The sequence below is a fragment of the Psammomys obesus genome, unplaced genomic scaffold (genome assembly GCF_907164565.1).
Source record: "Psammomys obesus unplaced genomic scaffold, mPsaObe1.curated_primary_1811, whole genome shotgun sequence".
NCBI lineage: Eukaryota > Metazoa > Chordata > Mammalia > Rodentia > Muridae > Psammomys > Psammomys obesus.
The window spans coordinates 15,468,182-15,492,773 of record NW_026596117.1 but is presented as its reverse complement, the minus strand read 5'-3'; the positions used below and the strand labels follow the sequence as shown (position 1 = coordinate 15,492,773).

Below are 24,592 nucleotides of genomic sequence, written 5' to 3'. Positions count from 1 at the left end.
GGAAAAAACTAATTCTCCTCCAAAGAATCTGGTAATGGCTCATTGTGCAAAGGCATTTGACAAGAATTATAATTTGAGTTCAGTCCCCAGCACACACATGGTGAAAATAGAGAATAGACTTCTGCAAGTTCTTTTCTGACTTTCACACATGTGCCATGATGTCTGCATACCCATAGATGCAAATAAGCAGAGGTACTTATTAAAAAGAAAAAAAATTTAAAAAAAGGAAAATACAGTTAACAGTCAACTCAATATGTTATGGGACATTACAGATGTTTATTAAGAAATTTGAGGGGTTTACTAAAAATATTTCTCATTGTGCAAAGGTAATTTTATTTGAGTTTCATTTTTACCTAAACTTCTTAGAAAAAAATCAAGATATAATGAATATATTTTACACATATTTATATTTATAAAAATTGTGATAGCAAATGATAATACCAAAATGTCTCAATTAGTCATCAAAAATCCCTGTTGTATCTAAACAATAAACCATAATTTCTTTCATTTTAGTTACCACAAATCACTAGTATATTGGTAGACCTCATTAAAATGTCTTTCAAAGCATTAAATCACTTCTCTTGGATTATTTAAAACCAAATCCACACACATTCCTTATCCTGCATTACATGCATGTGAGAAAGAAAACCAAGCCCCAGAAATGCATGTATTTGGAAGGCTGAGAATTAGATGGGCATGACATTTTCTAGCCAGATAAAAATACACATGCATATGTCTGTATGACTCATTCTACACAACTCAAAATTGCTGGAGAGTGGGTGTAGCTATGAATATTACTGCACAATGTAGTTCTCATAGGAAAATAAAACAAATCTGGCAATTTCTAATCTTCCTGGGAAACTTCAGATTAATTGAAGTTTCAACTAATAAAATGTGCATTAAAGGTACACAAAGTGATGGTGGAACCAATGAGGGAAATTAATAACATGTAGTCTGGATGAAAACTGCTGTATTGGGTGCACATATCAATATACCTGACCAAATTATAATTGTTAGGCCACATCTCAGCCAGGCTTTGAAATGGGTAGTTGATGTTATATTTTATTGTATCTCAGATCCAAAATTGTGATATCTGAATTGTCCAAATAGTTTCTACCATTTCAACCATGCTGCATAAACTATGACATATGTTTTACTTACAAATGAGCAACGTTCTACAAATATAAAGTTGTGAGAGCAAATTTTATAGGTTTTAGAATGCCAGGTACAATTTTTATTATGATAAACTAAATTTTTTACTATTAATATTTTTGTAGGTGAGAAAAAAAGACAAATAATATAGCATGTTACATAGAATTAGCAAATAACAAAACTCAAACCTCAGCTTAGCCGTTGCTGAGGTTGCACCCTATATTACATGTACTAGCTTTTATTTTGAGGTAGGAAATCTTCTTAGTAAGACTTCATTGATTTTGTAGTTAAGACCAACAATTTGCAAGTGGAAACTCATTAAACTAAAATGCTTCTGTATAGCTAAGTAAACAATCAAATTGGTAAAGAAGAGCTTCAGAGTGGAAGAGATTTTTTGCAAGTATTCATCTCACAGAGGATTAATATCCATAATATATAAAGAACTCAAAAAATAAGGAGGCAAGAAAGCAAATGGCCTAATTAGATAATGGGCTATGAATATGAAATCAGAGTCCTCCATAAAAGAAATAAAAATGGCTTAAAAACACCTGAAGAATTGATCATTAGGAGAATGCAAATTAAAATAATTTTGAAATTTCATCTCATCCCAGTCAGAATGACTAAGATAAAGAAAACCACTGACAGCAAATGGTACAGCGTATTTGGAGCAAAGGGAAGCCTCTTTCATTGTTAGTGGGAGTGCAAACCTGGGTAGCCATTTTGGAAATTACCATAAAAAATCCTCAAATGGCTAAAAATAAATATGGCACATGACCCAGCTGTAGGACTACTTGGCATATGTCTAAAGAACTCAACATCCTATTTCACAAATACCTGTTTATTAATGTTCATAGCCATCCAATTCAGAATAGAAAAAAAATGGAAATAGCCTAAATGTCCTATAATAGATCAATGGCTCATGAGACTATACACAATGAAATACTATTCAACTATAAAGAAAACTAAAATTTACAGACAATTGAGTAGAAGTAGAAAAGATTATATGGAGTGAGGTATCCCAGGTGCCATGTCCAAAGTAAACTCCAGTTCCCAAATTTTATTAGACAGGTCAAATATCCAGAAATGAGGTCAACTTGGATAACAGAATAGATTTCTAGAAGTTAAATAAGAGGCAAAATCCCTCAGCAACTTTTGAAGCCTGTTTAGTTTCCTCTATCTCCTGCAAAGGCTCTGAAATTAAAATAAACTTGTGATGCCTGTCAGCATAATGAAAGTCCATGCTAACCTCCAGGCTCCCTCAGTCCCTAATCACAAGCATTTGTTATACATTTCAAAGCCGGCTAGTCTCAACTATTCTCCTGCTTCTACTAGACTCATTATGCTTTGGGTAGTCTCTAGTCCCTGCTATTCTCCCTTCTCTCACAGGTAACCCTGGCGTGTCCATTCTGCTCCCCATGTTTCATCTACTTTATCTCTTTGTTCTGGATTCTTCCAGATGCCTCTGACTGTTCTCTTTCTCATACCTACAATAAAACATTCTCATACTATGAAACAGTCATGTTGACAGTTTATACACCAGGTATAGAAAGAAAAACATCATGTTTTTTCTCATCTATAGATCCTAACACTAAATCTTCTGATATGAGCATAAAAATGAAGGAGTTGTAGAGAACAGAAAAGTGAAAGTCTCCTTCTGCAGTATAGCTTTCATAGTAAGAGAAAGAACTATGTAAGCTGCAAAGGGGAGAAGCAATAAATACTTTTATGAAGCTGTGCTACCAAGGAATCCTAACACTGACAACATGGAAAGATGAAGTAATGCCACTCATCTCTTGACAGTAACCAAAGCTGAGTAATTAAACTTGAGACCCACATGATAGACAAGAAGTCATGTATTGTTTTAGAAACCTAGTGAACTACTCAAGGCTACTGAAATCTCGATCATAGAAGAGAACCCACAACTGTCAATTTACTAGACTAGCATCATTCTTTATTGCATTATAAAACTTATACTCACAGATAAATGTTGTTCCTACCCTCTCTCAAAGAAGTTTCTCTTTATTCCAAATGGAAACTATTACAGGAAAACACAATGTCATAATTTAAAACCCAGTGAATCATGTTGAGTCCAACACCAACTGATACATCAACACACAAAATAACTTCTATTACCTCGAGTTCAGGAAACATTAAAAAAGATAGGGTGGAAATACTGAGTTAGACGGTCAAGAAGAAATCTGTAGTGGAATTGTGTCTCCTACAAATAATGGAAGCTACACGCATTCTTAGCAATATGATTGCCTAAACAAGACTTACACAGGGAATAATATCAATAGACACGCTAAGGCTGAATGGAGAAATCTCACGGGTACTTACCCCTAGACAAAGAACAAGTAATTGATAACTACTGAGGGAGATAGAGTAATCCTCTCCCAGGGATGTTTCCCCAATTGGTATCCAATGCAGAATCATTAATCCTGAAATCACATGCACAAAGCCACGCTAAACAGGCTTAGCAGGTTGTTTTTATGTAGCCATGCATATATACAGATATATATGTATATATGTTTTCATGTAGCTATGCATATACACATATATATGTGTATATATATATACATCTCTAATATGTAAAAATAACAATTAAAAACAGGTCATCACTTTGAGAGGAAGACATGGGAAGTCATATGGGATGAACTGAAGGATGGGTAGGGAAAAGGGGAAATGTAACCATATTTAACTAAAAATAATAAAATTTTAAATATATAAATATTGGTATATATTAGGTCTTTGAGAATTTAGCTCAGTCTATTTTGATAACATCTACCCCCTTATCTTTTCCCAGAGCCAACCACTTTTCCCTACTTATCCAATTTTGTGTGCCTTTTAAAGAAAAACCATCAAGCCCTATTTGTGCTTCCCAAATATTCCTGGATGTGTTGCCCTTGTGCTGGAATAAGTTACATTCTTAGATCTTTGATGAAAGCACCGTTTCTGCTAAGCGGAGATTGTGAGCCAATGAATACCACTAAAAGTGAGAGAGATGACAGATGGACAGTTTCACACGTGTGTGAAGGTTTTTGTAAATCATATATTTGTGCACGCAAAGTTCATGCATTGCACTGTATATAATTTCTAATTTACATAGATAAACTTTACAGGTAATACAACCAATATTAGTGTTCTTGATTTCATTTAATAAAGGTTTCCAAACACATAGTAACGTAAATTGTAGAAATTGGACAGCAAGCTTATTTGAAAAGTTTTTTAAATTTTAAGTTGGGCTCATTTTTAGCTATAATGCAGCTCAGGGCATTAGGATATTTAGTTTTTTAATCAGATGGTTTGAAATGGTAAAGAAGTCCAGCCAGACTGATTTTGAAGGAGCCCACTCCATGAGATGATGACCCTGTGAAGTAGATGAAAAAGATGGCTCCTCTAAATACAAACCAAACTTCTGTATTCATTTCTGCATGTGTGGATCTTCAAGGCAGCTACTGCATCATTTGCTGCTGCTGTTGACTATAAACTTGGCATTGTGATCCATGAAGACAGTCCTTGCTGCTCTGCCATCCTTTCATTAACTTGAGCCAAGGAGCCTCAATGAGCAGATATTCCCTTTGTACACACTGAACAGAACAAAATCAAACAAGCAAGCCGTTCATTCCTTCCCCCCGATACTGTCTGTGGCTTCCACCCTAGCTTCTATAGAATCTTACATAGATTCATTGATGCTATTTGTCTTTGACCTGAGAACTATTTCCCTCTGATAACCCTACCGGAGAGATTTCACATCTCTCTCCACCTAAATAATGATTATGATTTCCACTGTCTTATTATCCGAGGCTTTGTTTTGTTTTCATGTTTCCTTTTTCCTCTTTCTTCACATAGTCAGTATCTCCCAGTTGGCAAACATAAGCTTTTTAAGAGTAAGTGATGTATTAAACTTATGTGTTTTCTCCTACATCTGGGAATTATTTCACTCATTCAAAATGGATCATTATTGTGAAATTAAGCAACACAACTAAAACCTTTCGTTTTTAGAAATTCAAAATGTTATTTATTCACATGAGCTTCAGATTCTTTTTCTCTAAAATATTTAAAATCAAAGTGACCTGCAATGTGATGAATAAAGAATGAGGAAATATCTGAAGGATACCTAAAACATGACCCTGAAGATATCCAGAGCATGCTGTTTCATCATACTTTTCAGCTTTGGTAAATACTCAACTAGACAGGAGAGACTTGTTAGTTTCTGTTAAATAATCTTCTTAAACAAAACTATTTAAGTATTTGGAAAATAAGCCTTAGGGTTGAATATGTTACTGTCATTGCTAAATTGGCAAACTATCAAACTGCCTTCTGATTACTGTTATATGACACTAATTTTAGGCAGACATAAGCAAACATCTACCTACCCCAAGTATAAAACCAGCAACATACATAAGCAAGGGTGCCACCAAGCCCATCTTTGTGAAACAATGATTTTATTGGGATTGCTTGTAGCTGTATGGATTAAAGGCTAATTACAGGAAGAGAAGTGACTCAAAGATAATTGCATCACCTAAAACACAACCCAAACTGGGTGAGCTACAACATTGGAGTTCTCTACATGACCCACTGGTAGCACAGCATGCTACCAGGCAAGTCAGGTTTTTTCTAGAAAGTTTGGCTAGTCTCTGGTTTTCAGGCAACATGGTAGGTACCTATAACAAGTATTTTGGTTGGTCTATCTTTTTTGGCTTCTTGTCTGTCCAGCTTCTTCTGGGCTACTCAGCTTGCCTAAGATTGTTTTCAGCTGCTCTGTTGATGTAACCCTGGGAAGGGAGGGGCCTAGTATATTTGATTAGTTTCAGGAACTTCCTGAAGTTTGTGAATTGCCTCCTGAACCTTAATGAGCTTTGCAGGAAGATGATGTATTTCACCACCCCTTTGAACATCCTGAGTCTCACCGATCTTTCCTCTTTTATATAATTTTGTATCTCAGAGAAAAATTGATACATGACACAAAATAGAAAGGATCTCATCACTCACCAGGACAGTTTCTTTTTTGCGGAGTAAAGAGCTTAATACAGAGACTCACAACTTGTCCAACTGCAGAGAATGGGTTTTATGGGAAGGCTCAGGCCTACATGTGGTATTTATATCATTTACGACTCAAAAACATCATAGAAAATGGAACAGAAAAGTTGTAAGAAAGAGAAGTCAGGTCCAAAATTTGTATCTTTTTAGCTCTGACAGGGCTGTTCTCATGAGATCAGTTTTGTGGTGGCCTACACAGTATCTGCAGAGGATCAAGTCTGTCAGCATGCCATCATAGATAAAAGGAATGCTCATGAGGACCCTACTCTAGGTGAGAAGCTGTTGACTGTTGATAGCTGCTGGGGACAGACGAGTGTTTTCACAGTGATGTAGTCCCTAGTAGGCTAGCTATGCTTATTTGGATGGTTTCAAACTATGCATATTTGGATAGCACTAATTTTAGATTCAGTGGTTTATTCATTTATTTACCTTCTTTAAAGAAAGAACATGATGTTGTTTGGAGGATTAGAGAGATCTTTTTTATAATATTTTATTTTTATTAAGTACATTTTATTTCCTTTGTAATCCATTTGTAGCTCTCCCCTCTTCCCCTCCTAACCCCACCCTCTTTCCCGTTTCTCCAAGAATGCCCCTCCCCTAGTCCACTGATAGGGGAGGTTCTCCTCCTTTTCCATCTGATCCTAGCCTATCAGATCTCATTAGGAGTGCTGCATTATCTTCCTCTGTGGTCTGGTAAGGCTGCACCCCTCCTGAGGGGGAGGTGATCAAAGAGCCTGCCACTGAGTTCATGTCAGAGAGTCATTGTTCCCATTATTAGGGAACACACTTGGACACTCATATGGTATAGGTTACATTTGTGCAGGGGTTCTAGGTAATTTCCATGAGTGGTCCATGGTTGGAGTATCAGTCTTTGAATGTGTCTTGATTTTTTTGGTTTCATTGTTCTCCTTTTCTCCTCCAGGTCTTTCTACCTCCCCCCTCTTTCATAAGATTCTCTGTATTCTGCTCAAAGTTTGACTGAGTCTCATAATCTGCTTTGATACTCTGCAGGGTAGAGTCTTTCAAAGGTCCTCTGTGATAGGCTCCTGTCCTGTTCCCTGTTCTCCCCCTCTTCTAATGTCCACCCTCTTTGACTTTATAAATTAGGATAGAGCATCTTACCCAGAGTCCTTCCTTCTTAATTAGCTCCTTTAGGTGTACAGATTTTAGTAGGTTTATCCTATATTATGTGTCTAATAGCCACTTATGAGTGAGTATATATCCTGTGTGTCTTTCTGCTTCTGTGATACCTCACTCAGGATGGTCTTTTCTAGTTTCCACCATTTGCCTGCAAATTTCATGATTTCCTTGTTTTTAATTGCTGAGTAGTATTCCATTGTGTAGATGTACCAAAATTTCTGTATCCATTCCTCACCTGAGGGACATCTGGGTTATTTCCAGCTTCTGGATATTACAAATAAAGCTGCTACAAACATGGATGAGCAAATGTTCTTGTTGTATAGTTGAGCATGTTTTGGATTTATGCTTAGGAGTGGTATAGCTGGATCTTGAGGAAGCACTATTCCTAATTGTCTGAGAAAGCACCAGATTGATTTCCAAAGTGATTGAACAAGTTTACATTCCCACCAGCAGTGGAGGAGGTTCCCATTTCTGCATATCCTTTCCAGCATGTGTTGTTGGAGGGGAAGACTGAGGGATGAATATGATCAGAATACATGTACGTGTATTAAGTTCTCAACTAACGATTTTTTTAAAATTTTCAAATAAAATTAAGCTTTTAAAATGCAAATAAAAAAGTTAAGTCACCTATATAAACATAAACCATATTAAATATACTGTAGATGGTTCATATAGAAGGAGGGTATCATAGATGGGAGAAATGATATGAAGAGACCATGCTTTGACCATTGATGAGTATGCTATTGTCAGAGGAATTATGACTAAAGCAACCTCTCATTCCTGAGACGTTAGAAGTGCAGAGAGAAAACAAATAACAACAAAACAAAAAATCATCTTGTTTATGAAGTCAAAATGAATATGCATATATTTACAAGTGAGTAAAAGTAATGAATGCATGTTTGCTAGGAATTTACAATATTATAATTCTGATAATCTAGCCTGCTGCTATCTGTGATCTCCATCATTTCATATATATATACACACATATATATAATGTATATATACATATATAATAATATATATAATATATACACAATATATATATATACATTATCTATCATCTATTTTTCTTTCATCTATTTATTTATCTATCATCTATCTGTCATCTATCTACCCACCTATCTGTTTATAATGCATTTTCCATTCGTGTAGTTTTCATTTACTTTTCATTTCATTTATTTATCCATGTTTTCACTGAGAAAATGTAACACAAGACATTCAAATTGTGATACATTTTAATTTATAAACATTTTAATTTTATTGGCATCTAGCTTAATATATTGAAGACACACTTGCCAACTTCTACTCCAGTCTTCTTCAAACAGCAAAAATATTATTCAGTGGGGCAAAAATATTTTCTCATTTTGATTTCAAACTCGAGTTAAATGTTTATATTCCACAATAAGAAATAACTTATAGTTAAGAAGCATATATTAAATCATAACATACCTCTAAATTTAGAAAAAAAAACTTAAAGGCTTAAGTCATATGTTTTGGTCATTTTAAATTATATATAGTAGAGAAAACAAGATGTAGCAGTTAGAATGAGTATGGACATTGAGTTAAGATTATATTAAAATAAAGAGAATGCATTTCCTGTAAAATATGAATATGATGCTGTTTCATATCTCAACAAAGACATTTGTGAAATCAGATTCCCATGATCTACATTCTCTTACTGATTACAATGATCTCATTTATTATTTTAACTGCAACAAACATGAAAATTCTACTATAATTAAAATAATTTAAAGTTTCATTTTCTGCAAAATAGTACCACATATGCCAGCACAACAGCAGAATATGCTTTAAGAACACTTTCTATTGTAGATTTTCCTGTTAGCACAACGTGTATATGCAACAAAAATCTTGCCAAAAAATCTGTTGATTGGGGGCTACATAGTTGGTTTGTCAATTAACAGTACTTCCTGCTCTTTAGAGGACCAGCATGTGACATATCCAGAAAAAATGCTCACACACAAAAATTTTACAAAAATAATTAAAGTGCTAATTTGTCTTATCAAAAGTCAGTTGAAGATGAAAACTTAGATGTCTTCTTCTTGAGCATACGAAACTCAATCCTCATGGACTATATCTTGAATAATAACTTTTCATGTACTTAATTCTTAACTATTTTATTAGTGCTTAGCTCTTATAGAATTTATGCTGTGTACAAAAAAACTGCATGTTTTATCTATTTACTCACAAACTACTACAAATTAATAGTGATAACTTTTAGTAATATAGTATATTTGAAATTTGTTTCAGAGGATAGATCTTAAGTCTTATACACACAACTGTAAATTATGTAAAGATGATAGATTATGAATAAGCTTGGTTGTGGTAAATATTTTACAATGGGTATATATATAAGAAAAACATTAAGCTTTATACTTTAAACATATAATTTTCAGAAACGGGTAGATGGATCAGTTGTGTTTGATCCTGTGTGAGGTCCTGAGTTTTTTCCTCAGTATCTACACTAAAAAAGCCAGTTGTGGAATGAACTTGCAGTCACAGTGCTAGATAAAGAGAGACAAGATGATCAGTGGAGTTTAAAGACCCACAGATTCAGTAAGAGACCCTGTTTGAAAGATTAAAAGTGAAGAGCGATTGAAGTACACATCCAATATCAATTCCTGACATCCACAGCAAAGCACACACACTCATGAATATATGTACAAAATTTGTGTATTTTTTCATGTTAATAATGTTTTGATACAGCTTCTTTAATATACTTAAAAAAGTTCTCCGATTAACATGTAAGTTGTTATCCAAGCCATGCAGAAGTTAGAAGTCATATTGATATTTAAATTTAAGAAAGCATTTTCTCTAGCCATGCTGTCCTTGTCAGTGTTGAAAGGCCAAATTGCTGCCTCTCCTAATTTTAAATCATTCAAGAACAGTGGCATGCTAACTTTATATAACAGGCAAGGAGGTACATTACACATATAGTAGGTGGCTTACATCTCATAAGAAGAACATCATATAAAACAAATAACGTCTTAAAGACAAATGCAAACAAACATTATCAACTAAGAAAACAAAAGAATTAGAAAATGCCAGAACCTGCCCCGAAGTTTATATTGTAATAAAAAATCTAGCAAGATTAGTGTTCAGAAAAGATGATTGCTAAATGAGAAACTACAAATTTATTGTATCTACTATCAAATATAAAAGCATCATAGTCCGCAATATGATAAGAAATGTCTTTGGTGGGAGGAACATTTTGGCCTGAGTGACAATGGCCTGGGTAAATACCAGTGAAGAAGAAAGGAGATGCATTGTTTGAGTAAAGCAAAAAGAGGACAGGATCACAGAAGAAGAAGTAAATAGCCTTAAAGATACAACTGCATTGCAAGGCCACACACACTCCTTCAGTTACAGATCATTTTCAAAATGAATTACAGGGACAAGCGTCCATAAAACATGGTGAATTGATTATACCTGGGAAATATTGTGATATTATATATCCTCATAACTAACTGAACATGTTTCAGACAGGATTGTTTTTGTGCTTTATATTTATTCACTATTTGGTGTTACTAAAGGGAAGTTCTCAAAACTGGACACTTACTTTAAAATATTTGTTAAGATACTACCTTATTTCACTCATAGCCATTAACATTCAAAGGCTCACAACTTTTAATGACATTCTTGCTGGTAGAGTCCTGAGAAGAACACATCACACATCCAAAAACAGGCGATTCACATATGTATGCTTTTTTAACTTATTTATTTCTTATAAATTAGTTTATTCACTTTGTATCCCAGCTGTAACACCCTCCCTTGCCCCTCCCAAGCCCATGAATAGGGGAGGTCCTCATCCCCTTCCCTCTGAGGGTGGGAGGGTGGGATTGGGAGGGAATGAGAGAGGGTGCTATGGCTGGGATACAAAGTAAATAACCTGTGATTAATATAAAAAAAAGAAAAAAGGATTCTCTGTTTAGCTCTGTACCCCATTTTTTAATTAGATTACTTGATTTGTTGCTGTTTAACTTCTTGAGTTCTTTATATATTCTGGATATTAGCCCTTTGTCAGATATAGGGTTGGTGAAGATCCTTTTCCAATCTGTAGGCTATTCTGATGTTTTGTTTTGTTAAGAAGACAGTGTCCTTTGCTTTACAGAAGCTTTTCAGTTTCATGAGGTCCTATTTATTGATTGTTGATCTTAGAGTCTGTGCTGTAGGTGTTCTGTTAACAAAATTGTTTTTTGTGCCAATGGGTTAAAGGCTCTTCCCCACTTTTTCTTCTAACCGATATAGTTTATATGATTTTATGTTGAGGTCTTTGATCCACCTGGACTTTAGTTTTGTGCAGGGTGATAAATATGGATCTATTTGCATTTTTCTGCATGTAGATATCCAGTTATGCTAGTACCTTTTGTTGAAGATGCTGTCTTTTTAAAAAAAAATTTTCATTGAATGTTTTAGATTCTTTGTCAAAAATCAAGTATAGGTGTGTGGGTTTATTTCTGGGTCTTCTATTGATTCCATTGATCCACCATTCAGTTTCTATGCCAGTACCATGCAGTTTTCATTATTATTGCTCTGTAGTACAGATGAGGTCAGGGTTGGAGATACCTCCAGATGATCTGTTGTTGTACAACATTGTTTTAACTATTCTTTTATTCTTGTTGTTTTTCCATATCAAGCTGAGAACTGTTCTTTCAAGGTTTGTAAAGAATTGGGTTGGTATTTTGATTGGAATTGTATTAAATCTGTAGATTACTTTTGACAGGATGGCCTTTTTGTCTATGTTAATCCTACTGATCCATGAGCATGGGAGATCTTTCCATTTTCTGATACCTTTTTCAGTTTCTTTCTTCAGAAACTGGAAGTTTTTTTTTCAAACAGATCTTTCACTTGCTCGGTTAGAGTCACACCAAAGTACTTACTATTAGTGGCTATTGTGAAGGTTGTTGTTTCCCTAATTCTCAGCCCTTTTTTTCTTTTGTATACAAGTGGGCTATTGAAATTTTTTTTGAGTTAATATTGTATCCAGCCACTTTGCTGAAGGTCTTTATCAGCTGAAGGAGTTGTCTGGTTTAATTTTTGGGATCACTCATATATACTACCATATCACCTTCAAATAGTGATAATTTGACATCTTCTTTTCTGATTTGTATCTCTTTGATCTCCTTTAGTTGTCTTATTGTTCTAGATAGGACTTCAAGCACTATCTTGAAGAGATATGGAAAGAATGGGCAGTCTTGCCTTGTCCATGATTTCAATGGGATTGATTTAAATTTCTCTCCATTTAGCTTGATGTTGGCTATAGATTTGTTGTATATTGTCTTTACTATGTTTAGGTATGTGCCTTGTATCCCTTATCTCACCAAGACCTTAAACATGAATGGGTGTTGGATTTTGTCAAATGCTTTTTCAGCAACTAAGGAGATGATCATGTGATTTTTTCCCCTTCAGTTTGTTTATATGGTGGGTTACATTGATGGATTTTCGAATATTGAGCCACCCCTGCTTGTCTTGGATGAAGCCTACTTGCTCATGATGGATAATATCTTTTATGTGTTCTTGGATTCGGTTTGTAAGTAATTTTTTGAGTATTTTTGCATTAATTTTCATGAGAGAGAACAGTCTGAAGTTCTCTTTTTTTGTTGGGTCTTTGTGTGGTTTAAGTATCAAGGTGACTGTGATTTCATAGAATGAATTTTGTAATGTTTCTTCTGTTTCATTTTTGTGGAATAATTTGGAGAGAATCAGAGTTAACACTTCTTTGAAGGTCTGGTAGAATTCTGCTCTGAAACCACTTGGCTCTGGGCTTTCTTTGGAAGGGAGATTTTTGATGAGTGTTTCTATTTTCTTTGGAGATATAGAACTATTTAATCTATTTACCTGATCTTGATTTAATTTTGGTAAATGAGATCTATCAAGAAAATTGTCCATTTCATTTAGATTTTCAAATTCTGTGGCATATATGCTTTTGTAGTAAGTTCTAACAATTGTTTGGATTTGCTCAGTGTCTGCTGTTATGCCCCCCTTTTCATTTTTGATTTTGCTGATTTGGATAGTTTCTCTCTGCCTTTTAGTTAGTTTGGCTAAAGGTTTGTCTATCTTGGTGATTTTCTCAAAAAATCAGTTATTGGTCTCATTGATTCTTTGAACTGTTTTCTTTGTTTCTAATTCATTGATTTCAGAGTTTGATTATTTCCCATCATCTACTTCTCTTAGGTGTGTCTCCTTCTTTTATTTTCTTAGGGCTTTTAGACGTGCCATTAAATTGCTTGTATGAAATGTCTCCAACTTTTTTCTGGAGGCACTTAGTGCTCTGAACTTTCCTCTTACCATTGTTTTCAATGTGTTCAATAAGTTTGGGTAAGTTGTGCCTTAATTTTCATTCATTTTAGAAAGTCTCGAATTTCTTTTTTTCATTATTCTCTGACCAAGCTGTCATAGAGTAGAGAGTTGTTTAGTTTCCATGTGTATGTAGGCTTGTTGTTATTTCTGTTGTTGCTGAGGTCTAGTTTTGGGCCATGGTGGTCTGATAGGATACAAGTGATTACTTCCATTTTCTGATTGAGGCTTGCTCTGTCCCCAACTAGATAGTCATTTTTTTTTTTATAAGGTTCATGAGGTGCTAAAAAGAAGGTATACTCTTCTGAGTTTGGGTGAAAAGTTCTGCAGATATCTATTTAGGTTCATTTGATTTAGGACCCCTGTAAGTATCATTATTTCCCTACTTAGTTTCTGTCTAGATGATCTGTCCCGTGGTGAGAGTGGAGTGTTGAAGTCTCTCACTGTGAAGGTGTTAAGACTGACTCGGAAAGGCAAAGAGGATGGACACCAGAAGAAGAAGAAAACAGGAAACAAGATAGGAGCCTCCCACAGAGGGCCTCTGAAAGGCTCTTCCCTGCAGACTATCAAAACAGATGATGAGACTTATGGCCAAACTTTGGGCAGAATGCAGGGAATCTTACGAAAGAAGTGAGAAATAATAGTAAGAGCTGGAGAGGACAGGAGGTCCACAAGGAGAGCAACAGAACCAAAATTTTGAGCACAGGGATCTTTCCTGAGACTCATACTCTAACCAATTACCATGCATGGAGATAACCTAAAACCCCTGCATAGATGTAGCCCATGGCAGTTCAGTGTCCAAGTGGGTTCCATAGTAATGGGAAGAGGGACTTCTTCTGACATGAATTGATTGGCCTGCTCTTTGATCACCTCCCCATGAGGGGGGAGAAGCCTTACCAGGCCACAGAGAAAGACAATGCAGCCACTCTTGATGAGACCTAACAGACTAGGATCAGAAGGAAGAAAAACAAACCCTCCTCTACCAGCGGACTTGTGGAGGGGAGTGTGTGGAGAAGGGGGAGGAAGGGAAAGATTGGGAGGGGAGGGGGGAGAGAACTAGAGGGGGGATACAAAGTAAATAAAGTACAATTAAAATAAAAAAAATATGGAAAAAAGATTGATGTGTAATTTAAGCTTTAATAGTGTTTCATTGACAAATGTATGTGCTCTTGTATTTGGGGCATAGTTGTTCAGGATTTTGATGTCCTCCTAGCTGATGTTTCCTTTGATGAGAATGAAGTGCCCCTCTCCATCTTTTTGATTAATTTCATTGAAAGTCTATTTTATTAGATATTAGAATAGCTACTCCAGCTTGTTTTCTGGGTCCATTTGCTTGAAAAACATTTTTCCAACCCTTTACTCTGAGGTAGTGTTTATCTTTGTTGCAAAGATGTGTTTCTCGGATGCAGCAGAATGTTGGATCCTGTTTCCGCAACCATTCTGTTAGTCTGTGTCTCTTTATTGGAGAGTTGAGTTCATTGATGTTGATAAATAATAGTGACCAATAAATGTTAGTTTCTTTTATTGTGGAGTTGGTGGCGTTACTGTTATTGTTACTGTGTATCAATGCTTATTTTCTTTTAATTCTTTATTGTGAAATTATCTATATCCTGTGTTTTCTTGGGTGTAGTTGATTTTGTTAGAAGAAGTTTTCCTTCTAGTATCTTCTGTAGGGCTCGGTTGCTGTGTAGATATTGTTTAAGTTTAGTTTTGTCATGGAATATTTTGTTTTTTCCATCTATGTTGATTGAAAGCTTTGCTGGGTACAATAGTCTCGGTTGACATTTGTGATCTCTTAGAGTCTACATGACATCTGCCCAGGCCCTTCTGCCTTTCATATTTTCTGTTGAGAAGTCTGGTGTGACTGTGATAGGTCTACCTTTATATCTTACTTGGCCTTTTTCCCTTGCTGCTTTTAATAATTTGTTCTTCATTGTTCTGTAGATTTAGTGTTTTGACTGTTATATTACAGGAGGATTTTCTTTTCTGGTCTAGTCCATTTGTTGTTATGTAGATATCTTGTATGTTAATGGACCTCTCTTTCTTCAAGTTGGGATAATTTTTGTCAATGATTTTCTTGAAAATATTTTCTGGATCTTGGAGCCTGGAATCTTCTTTTTCATCTATTCCTAATATTCTTAGATTTCATCTTTCCATATGGTCCTTGATTTCTTGGATGTTTTGTGTTTGGGACTTTTCTGATTTTACTTTTTCTTTTAGAGATGTATCCATTTCTGCAATTGTATCTTCAGTGCCTGAGATTCTCTTTTCCATCTCTTGGAAAAGTATTCTGTTGTTGATGCTTACCTTTGTGGTTCCTGATGTTTTCTCTAAGTTCTTTATCTCCAGGCTTTTCTCTGTTTGTGTTTTCTTTATCGAGTTTAATTCTGTTTTTATATCTTGTACTATTTCCTTCATCTGTTTGAATGTAGATTCCTGTCTTTCCATGATGGCCTCTACTTTTTTTTGTTTGTTTCCTCTCTATATGGCCCCTACTTGAGCCTCTGTTTGGCTGTATTTGCCAGTATTTCTTTGGGAGCTCTGTTCATTTCCCCTCTATATGCCTCTACTTGTGGCTCTACCAGTGCCTCTATTTGTTTGGCTGTATTTCTTTGAGAGCTTTGTTCATTTCCTCTTTATGTGCCTCTGATAACTGGATAAGCATAGCTTTAAAATCATTTTCCTGTGTTTCCAATGAATTAAAATATCCATTGATTTTTTTTATTTTTACTGTGAAGCCATGATGTTCTGATTTTAGTTGGATGTGTTCTTATGCCGACCTCTAGCCATCTGTTCATCTGTAATCTTTGCTGTTTGTTCGTAGAGTTTGTACTTCAGACTAGATCTGTCTTTCTCTGGTGTCTGGAGTATTCTTCAGAAAGATGAGAGAAGTCCACCTGTTTGAGATTGGATGTTGGTGTTTCTGCTGTTGCTAAGGGAGGAAGGTCACAGGTACATCTGTGCAAGCACTGGTGTGTGCGTAGACATGTGCCTTGAAGGACAGTGTGCTAGAGCATGTAGATGCCTGGAAGGGTGGAGCTTAAGCACAGGATGGAGTGTGGGTACTAGTGCTGTTTGTGAGTGCAGTGCATATGCTTAGGTGTCCTGAATGCCTCAGTGGCCTACAGACCTTTCTTATTATTCTGCTGGTATTCAGATGTGTCTGGGCTCCTGTAATTGTTTGCCTGGTCTCCGCTAGGGCTTCAATGTTGAGAATACTGTCTCAAGGATCCCTATGTTGCCCACAATGGGAGTGTAGGAGGGAGCAATCCTATGCCTGGCTACTAGCATAGAGGGACCCTGGATCTGAGGCTCTGCAAGCACTCACTTGAAGGCACCCTCACTTGCAATGCAGGCCTAATTGGAAAGCACTGGGGTTCCTTCTGTTTTCTACTCTCAGAGTTGGGCCTGCAGAGGCAAACGAGAATGCAGGAGATCCATCAGCTCAGTGATGTCCACGGTTTGGGGTAGCTGCCTCTGCTATCTCAGTCACCCACTGAGTGAAGAGGCTCATCTTGGACTAGTTGCCACCCTGCCACAGCCGCAGTCCTGAGAGGCCTTCCGTGCCATTTCAGTCACTGAGCATGGAGGCTTGTGTTTGGGGCAACCACTGCAGCCTCAGCCTAGCAGGGAGACCAGTGCTTGGGGCAAGGGGAAGTGCACCTAGGTTGAATATTCACCATTCTTAGTCCCCAGAGACATTCAAGGGTGACCTGGATCCAAACTGTCCTAGTCATGGGTTTTCCCCTCTTGCCCAGGAAGCCTCAATGTTGATGTTCTGAGTTCTGCTGCCCTTCCACTCACCAATTTCGGAGTTTCGGATCCTGTGCCCCTCAGATACTGTGCGAGCTGGTCGGTGCCATCTTGGACCACCCATGTGTATGTATTGTATTCAGCCATGATAGCTTCACTCTGATGACTGCATCTAATCATGACAGTGACTTTATTCTAGTCATTTTTCAGAAGTCCAAAGTCTCTGCACATCAGACTTAGTTCCTATCTCACTAATACTTTCCATAGAATTAAATTCATGCAAGGACCCTCAGAAGACATACTCAAAACTACATTAAACTATAGTATTCATTTATATCACCTAATCTCATTCCAAAAAATAAATGATTTTTAGTTGGGTAAAACTCCAACAACCCCTGAGAATAAGCACACCTTCAACAAGGGGCTATTATGAGAAAATATGATTTCAAGTTGGAACAAATCAGAAGAAGTACACAGATGTAAACAAGAGAAAGGGGAATTGTGTTTGGAAATTAGTGGTCTGCTAATGTAATTGTGGTGCTGGAGATGACAAGGATGAGACTGAACATGGGGCAAAAGAAATGGTAGGAAGATGCTTGATAGAGGAACAATGAGAGAAATGATAAGAAATGCTGGTTGCTTATCTATAAAGGAATGAACAAAAGGGAAAGGCAAAAACATCTGTGTGTTAGTAAAAGCTCAATTTTTTTTTCTCTTCGTCTTCAAAAACAAAATAACATAAAATTACCGGGAGGAAAAAAAAAAGTCTTTAGAGTAGATATATTGGTGCTTTAGAAAATAAATAAATTTGACCCACGTTGTCCTCGACTCCGGGTGGGCAGAGAAGCAGGAGCTGTGGCAGAAAGATGATGGTGATGGTGGCAGCCATGACGGATGTACTAATGGATGTACAGTGCTGAGCTCCCGCCAGGTGCATGGGATTTGGGGGAAGTCAAGGCATGAGGAGACATGAGGAAGTCAAAGCATGAGTCAAGGCTGCTGTATGATCTAACATGAAGAATGTTCCACCACACTTAAGAAGAATGTCTATTCTGCTGTTCTTAGAGGTATTGTTTTTTTAGCTTTATTTCTAGTGCTATTTTGGTTCACAGTGTTGTTCAAGTCTTTTACCTCATTGTAATCGCTCTAGTGTTCTAAATATTACTGAAAAGAGGCTACTGAACACTACAAACAGTGTTTTTGAATTATCTATTGTATTTCTATGTACCGTATTCCCATATGTTTCTATGACTTTTTGCTTCATATATATTGTTCTTCATCCTCAGATAATTACATGTTTATGATTGTGATAGCTTCCTGATGGCCCAATCCTTTTATCATGTGAAAGTCTTTTTTATCCTGCAATGTATTCGTTTTAATGTCTGTTTTGTCTGATACTGCCATTGTCTCTCTAGCTTTCTTAGGGTTGAAATTTGTATGTTGTAGCTTTTCCCATTACAAAAAGTAAACAAACAAACAAACAAAACCCTTTCAATCTCTCTGTGTATTTTGTGAGATATATGGTTTAACAGATTAATTTATTATTCCAACATTCAATGTTGAATGGAAATGAATTTGTTGCCACACTCAGAAGTAGCCCAGTCCTGCAGGCAAGAACGTTAGGGAGGATAAAAAGAGACCCATTAATGCTGGCACTGGGAAGGGAGGCAGAGGCTTGAGAATCCTTGTGAGCTTGCAGACAACCAGGTGTTAAAAAAAAGTAAAGAAAAGGAAGACCCACCCTCCCCACATCCCATCACTAAAGTCAGAGTGGTGGTCCAATCCTTTGGCTTTGGAACACAGTGCAATTAACATAAGACTACCAATTGGTTGAGGGGCATAAGCCCATCTCCAAGACGACTTTTGAGTATGGCTAGTTGCTAGAGAAACCTGCCTCTGCACCAGCAGTTGGAGATGCGGTAGTGCTGTACTTCACTGCCGCTCCTCTGCCATCCTTCCAAAAGAGCTCAACCTGGTAAACAGTCAGGAATTTGATCCTGGCTGTAAAAATCATTTGGACTTCTGGGTTGTGCTTCCAGTTTACTTTTCCAGATAGTCCCAGAAAACTCAGAGAATTCGTTCGTTCTTTGAAGATAAAACAAGAAGATGGCTTAAATGAGTTCAAGAAAGAAAAGTCCCCATGTTCTTGGCCAGCAGTTTGCTGAAGGAGATGACTTCCTGAAGCTGACGGCAAATGACATGCAGGTCAGAAAAATAAAACATGTCTCCTCAAAACAGAAGTCAGCAGAGCCCAGGAGTCTTCAAGCCAGCTCTTCCAGGAAGACTGACGCCGGGCCGCTCTGCAAAGAAAACTCAGTCAATGGGAGTAGTGCACTAAAAATCTCATTGCTGAGAAGCACTGTATTACAGTTCAAAGCCCCTCTGCCAAGAAGCTTCTGTCGGATGGGAAGCATCTCTATGCTGGAAAAAGTCATACCACAGAGAAGGTTTCCTCTGCCGAGAAGCCCTCTCATGCTGAAAAAGGTCATTCCAAGGAGAAAAGTTCCTCTGCCAGGAAGCACTTCCCTGGAAAGAGTCATCAGATCTCTGATAAAAGTCACACTGCACATAAGAGGCACCCATGTGCCTTGAAGCATCACTCTTCCGAGAAAGATCATCCTTCAGATAGAGGTCACCCTATCAAGAAAAGTTGCCCTGCAGAAAAAGCTTGCCTTCCAGAGAAAGGGTGTTGGGTTGATAGAAGCCCTGAGGCTGAGAGCAGCTGCCTAACTGAGAGAGGACAATGTACAAAGAGGTCCCTTTCTACTAAGAAGGGTCCCTCTACTGATTGTTTGCCTGAGAGAGGTCTCTCTGCCCAGAGAGAGAGAGAGACCCCTCAGCTAAGAAACTTATCTCTGCAGAGAGAAGCCATTTTGCAAAGAGAGGACTCTCTACAGAGGAATGTCGCCCTTCAGGGAGAGGTTGACCCACCAAAAGAAGTCATCTGACAGAGAAGGGTCATTCAGAGACAAGCAGCTGTGCAGAGACAAACCCTTCTGAAGGAAAAGGTCTCCCTGCAGTGAGAGCTCACACCCAGCAAAAGCAGCCAGTGAAGAAGGGTTGCTCAGTCCAGAAGGATAGCAATATTAGAAGACCCTCTGCAGGTAAAGATCTCCCTGCAGTGACAGCTTGCCCCAACCAAAGCTGCCCTGCAGAGGAGGGTAACTCAAGTGGGAGGGGCAGCTTTGCAGACAGAGGGCCCTCCACAGGGAAAGAGCATGCTGCAGAGAGAGGTAATCCCAACAAAAGCCTCCCTGAAAAGAAGATTCCCTCCATCAGAAGGGGTATCTCTGTTGAGGGAGGACTCTCTGGAAGGAAAGATCATACCCCAGGAAGAGGTCAACCTCGGAGAACAGAGGAGATCCCCTCTATCAGAAAGAGCATCTCTGCAGCTAGAGCACCTTCTGGAGTGGGAAATTGCTCCACTTGCAGAGATGGGCCCCCACAGAGAAGCCAATCTGCAGAAATGGGCCATTCAGCAGAGAGAGCACCCTCTGGAGGTAAAGACAGCCACACTGGGAGAGGTTGCCTTAGCAAAAGCCTCCCTGCAGAGGAGATTCCTGGAATCAGAAGGGGTATCTCTGAAGAGAGAAGACACATTGGGAGGAAAGATCACCCTGCAGGCAGAGGTCTGCCTGGAAGGAAAGCCATCCTGAAGAGAAGGGTGGCTCAGTCAAGAGGGGCAACTCTGCAGACAGAAGACCTTCTGCAGGCAAAGACCTCCACGCTGAGAGAGGTCAATCCAACGACAGCCTCCCTGAAGAGGAGGTTTCTTCTTCTTTTTTTAAATATTTTTTTATATTAAGCACAGGTTATTTACTTTGTATCCCAGCCATAGCCCCCTCCCTCATTCCCTCGCTCCCTAATCTCCTCCTTGCCCCTCTCTAAGTCCACTGATAGGGGAGGTCCTCTTCCTCTTCCACCTGACCTTAGCTTATCAGGTCTCATCAGGACTGGCTGCCAAGTCCTCCTCTGTGGCCTAGCAGGGCTGCTCCTCCCTCGGAGTGGGGGGAAGTCAAAGAGCCAGCCATTGAGTTCATGTCAGAAATAGTCCCTGTTTTCCTCATTAGGGCACCCACTTGGATACTGAGCTACCATGGGCTACATCTGAGCAGGGGTTCTAGGTTATAGCCATACATGATCCTTGGTTGGAGAAACAGTCTCATAAAAGTCCCCTGTGCCCTGATATATTTGGTTCTTGTGGAGCTCCTGTCCTCTCCTGGTCTTACTAACTACCCCTTTTTTCATATGATTCCCTGCACTCTGCCAAAAGTTTGGTTATGAGTCTCAGCATTTGCTTTGAAACACTGCTAGGCAGAGCCTTTCAGAGGCCCTCTGCGGTAGGCTCCTGTCCTGTTACTTGTTTGCTTCTACATCCAATGCCCATCCCATTTGTCTTTCTAAGTGAGGATTGATCATCTTACCCCAGCTCTTTTTTCTTGTTTATCTTCTCTAGGTGTACAGCTTTTAGTATGTTTATCCTATCTTATAGGTCTAGTACCACTTATAAATGAGTATATACCATGTATGTCTTGTCTTTCTGCTCCTGGGATATCTCACTCAGGATGATCTTTTCTTGACCCCACCATTTGCCTGCAAATTTCATGATTTCTTTTTTTTTTTTTAATTGCTGAGTAGTATTCCATTGCGTAAAAGTACCACAATTTATGTATCCATTCTCCCATTGATGGACATCTCAGTTGTTTCCAGGGTCTGGCTATTATGAATAAAGCTGCTACAAGCATGGCTGAGCAAATGTCTTTGTTATGTACTTGAACATCTTTTGGATATACGCCTAGGAGTGGTGTAGCTGGATCTTGAGGTAGCGCTATTCCTAATCTGGAGCTTTCCACAGTGGTTGTACCAGTTTACATTCCCACCAGCAGTGGAGGAGGGTTCCCCTTTCTCCACATCCTCTCCAGCATGTGTTGTCACTTGAGGTTTTTATCTTAGCCATTCTGATGGGTGTATGGTAAAATCTCAGGGTCGTTTCTTCAATAAAAAGGGGTATCTCTGCAGAGCAAAGATTCTTTGGAAAGAAAGGTCAGCCCACACGCAGAAATCAGCCTTGGAGGAGAAGCCTCCTTGCAGAGTTCGGTTATATCCGAAGGGACATCTCTGCACTAAGAGTAATCTCTGAAGTGAAAGATTGCCTCACAAGCAGAGACAAAGCTTTCCAATGGGTAACTCTGCCAAAAAAGGACACTCTCCAGGTAAAGATCGCTGCCCAGGCAGAGGTCAGCCTCTGACAAAAGCCACTATGCACAGGAGGGTGGCTCAGTCAGAGGGTTAACTGTGCACAGAAGATACCATCTGCATGGAAGGACCAACCCACTGGGAGAGGTCGGCCTATGACAAAAAGCCGTACTGCAGAGAAGCATCTATTTGCCAAGAGAGGTTGCCCTCCTACAAAAAGATGTTGAGCAAAGAAGGGTCCCTGTGCAAAAATATTTCACTCTCCAGAAGAAGTTCACTGTGGGGACAGAGGTCACTTTGCTAAGAAAATTTGCCCTGCAGAGAGAGATAGCTCTTTGCGGAGAAAGGGCGCATGGCCCAGAAGGGTTGCTCTTTTGAACAAGGCCATTCCGGGGAGAGGGGTCATTCTTCCCAGAGAATATGCATTGCTGAGAAAGATGATACACTAGAGAATGGATGCTCTGTGGAGAAAGGTCCCTGCTCCATGGAAAATGGATTCGCTGTAGAGAAGCCCTCTTCAGGATCCACGCCTACAGCGGCAGTGCCAAAGAACTTGCAGAATACTCCAGAAAACAGAAGTGGCAGTGGTACCAGCCAAGTGGCCGAGATCCCTTACCAAAATCTGACTGGGACTGTGAGAACAGGAGTTGAAGTGAGGGTCCCCCGGACAACTCAAGTCCTGTCTGGTTGAGAGCTGGGACTTGGTGAACAAGCAGAAGCAGTTATTCCAACTCCCTGCTAAGAAAACTGTAGATACCATTCTCACAGAGTATGTGACTTTTGTGAAGTCACAGAGAAAGCTATGATAATAGGGAATATTCTGTTGACGAGTTTCAACACAATACCGGGCACCCAGCTGCTCTGCCAGTTTGAAAGAGCCCAGTATGCCAAAATATACCTGGCTCATCCCCACACTCCAATGTCTCTGGTCTATGGGGCGCAACACCTCCTGAGATTATTTGTGAGACCTGGGACTACACTGGCCCGTTCACCCCTTAATAGGCAGAGTCTTATGTTAGTGTTCACCTATATACAGGAGCTCCTCGAGTACCTGGCACAGAATTTCACCTCTCTGTTCAGTGCCAACAACTACACAGTGGCTTCTGGCGAGTATTGCTGCAAAGCCTTGTGAGGGTCTGCAGAGGACTCATTGTTATATCCTGGATCAGTAAACATTTCTGTTTGCTGTTTTCATTGTGTAGTTGATGTTCTTCGGAACTGCATAACGGGGTGTAATGGTTCAGTTTGCTTATTGTTGTACATAGAAATAAAAATTAAAGGCTTTTTTACCTATATGTCACAATTCAACAAATAAACTTTCACTAAAAAAAAAAAAAATAAATACACTTAAGCAAATATAGTTAAAAGTGCATATATGGAAGTAGAATTATCCACATTATTCATATTTATATAAAACCATATTAAACCCATAGTATTCATATAGTTATATACTATTAATATTTCATATGAGGTAATATGTAATTAATTATTTCTACTTTTGAAGTGTATATACTCTGGGACTCAAATGAGTATAAAAATACAATAAAGCACTATATATATGTATATACAATATATATATATATACACACACAATAAATACGAGAATCAGAAGCCAATATTTTTAATAATTCATGGGTTAGTGGTCATTGAAAGAATGTTTTCCCTCTGAAGGATATGATAGCAAACAGTAAAGGGAAAATTGTAGTCAATTTTCTACCCACAGCCAACCCCAGCTTCCTGTGGAATGACAGAGTGAGGGAAGTCAGGCAGTAGTAATTTCAATCACCTTGAGATTGATTTATTTTCAATTTCAAGTTCAGTCTGGTGAAAGGTGTTGTAATGACAGCTCAAGATCCCAGAAGTAAAGTAGAACATGAGAAGCAGTAATTTAAAGTGTTCCAAATGCAGATGGCTACCTTGACCCCAAGAGAGCAGCTGTGGGCATTCAATTATGGCACTCCTCTCCTGATTACACTAATGCTACTTATCTTGTATC

The 24,592-nt window shown here is 38.2% G+C and overlaps 1 protein-coding gene across 1 annotated transcript; it reads left to right on the top strand.

Annotated features, from left to right (window-relative positions):
• Positions 1–22,948: 22,948 nt before the first annotated feature.
• On the top strand, positions 22,949–23,728 carry LOC129692717 (mortality factor 4-like protein 2). The gene is given in 4 exon segments (XM_055629177.1): positions 22,949–23,183; positions 23,254–23,399; positions 23,401–23,426; positions 23,428–23,728. Coding segments are annotated over 4 exon segments (708 nt in total).
• The last annotated feature ends 864 nt before the right edge of the window (positions 23,729–24,592 follow it).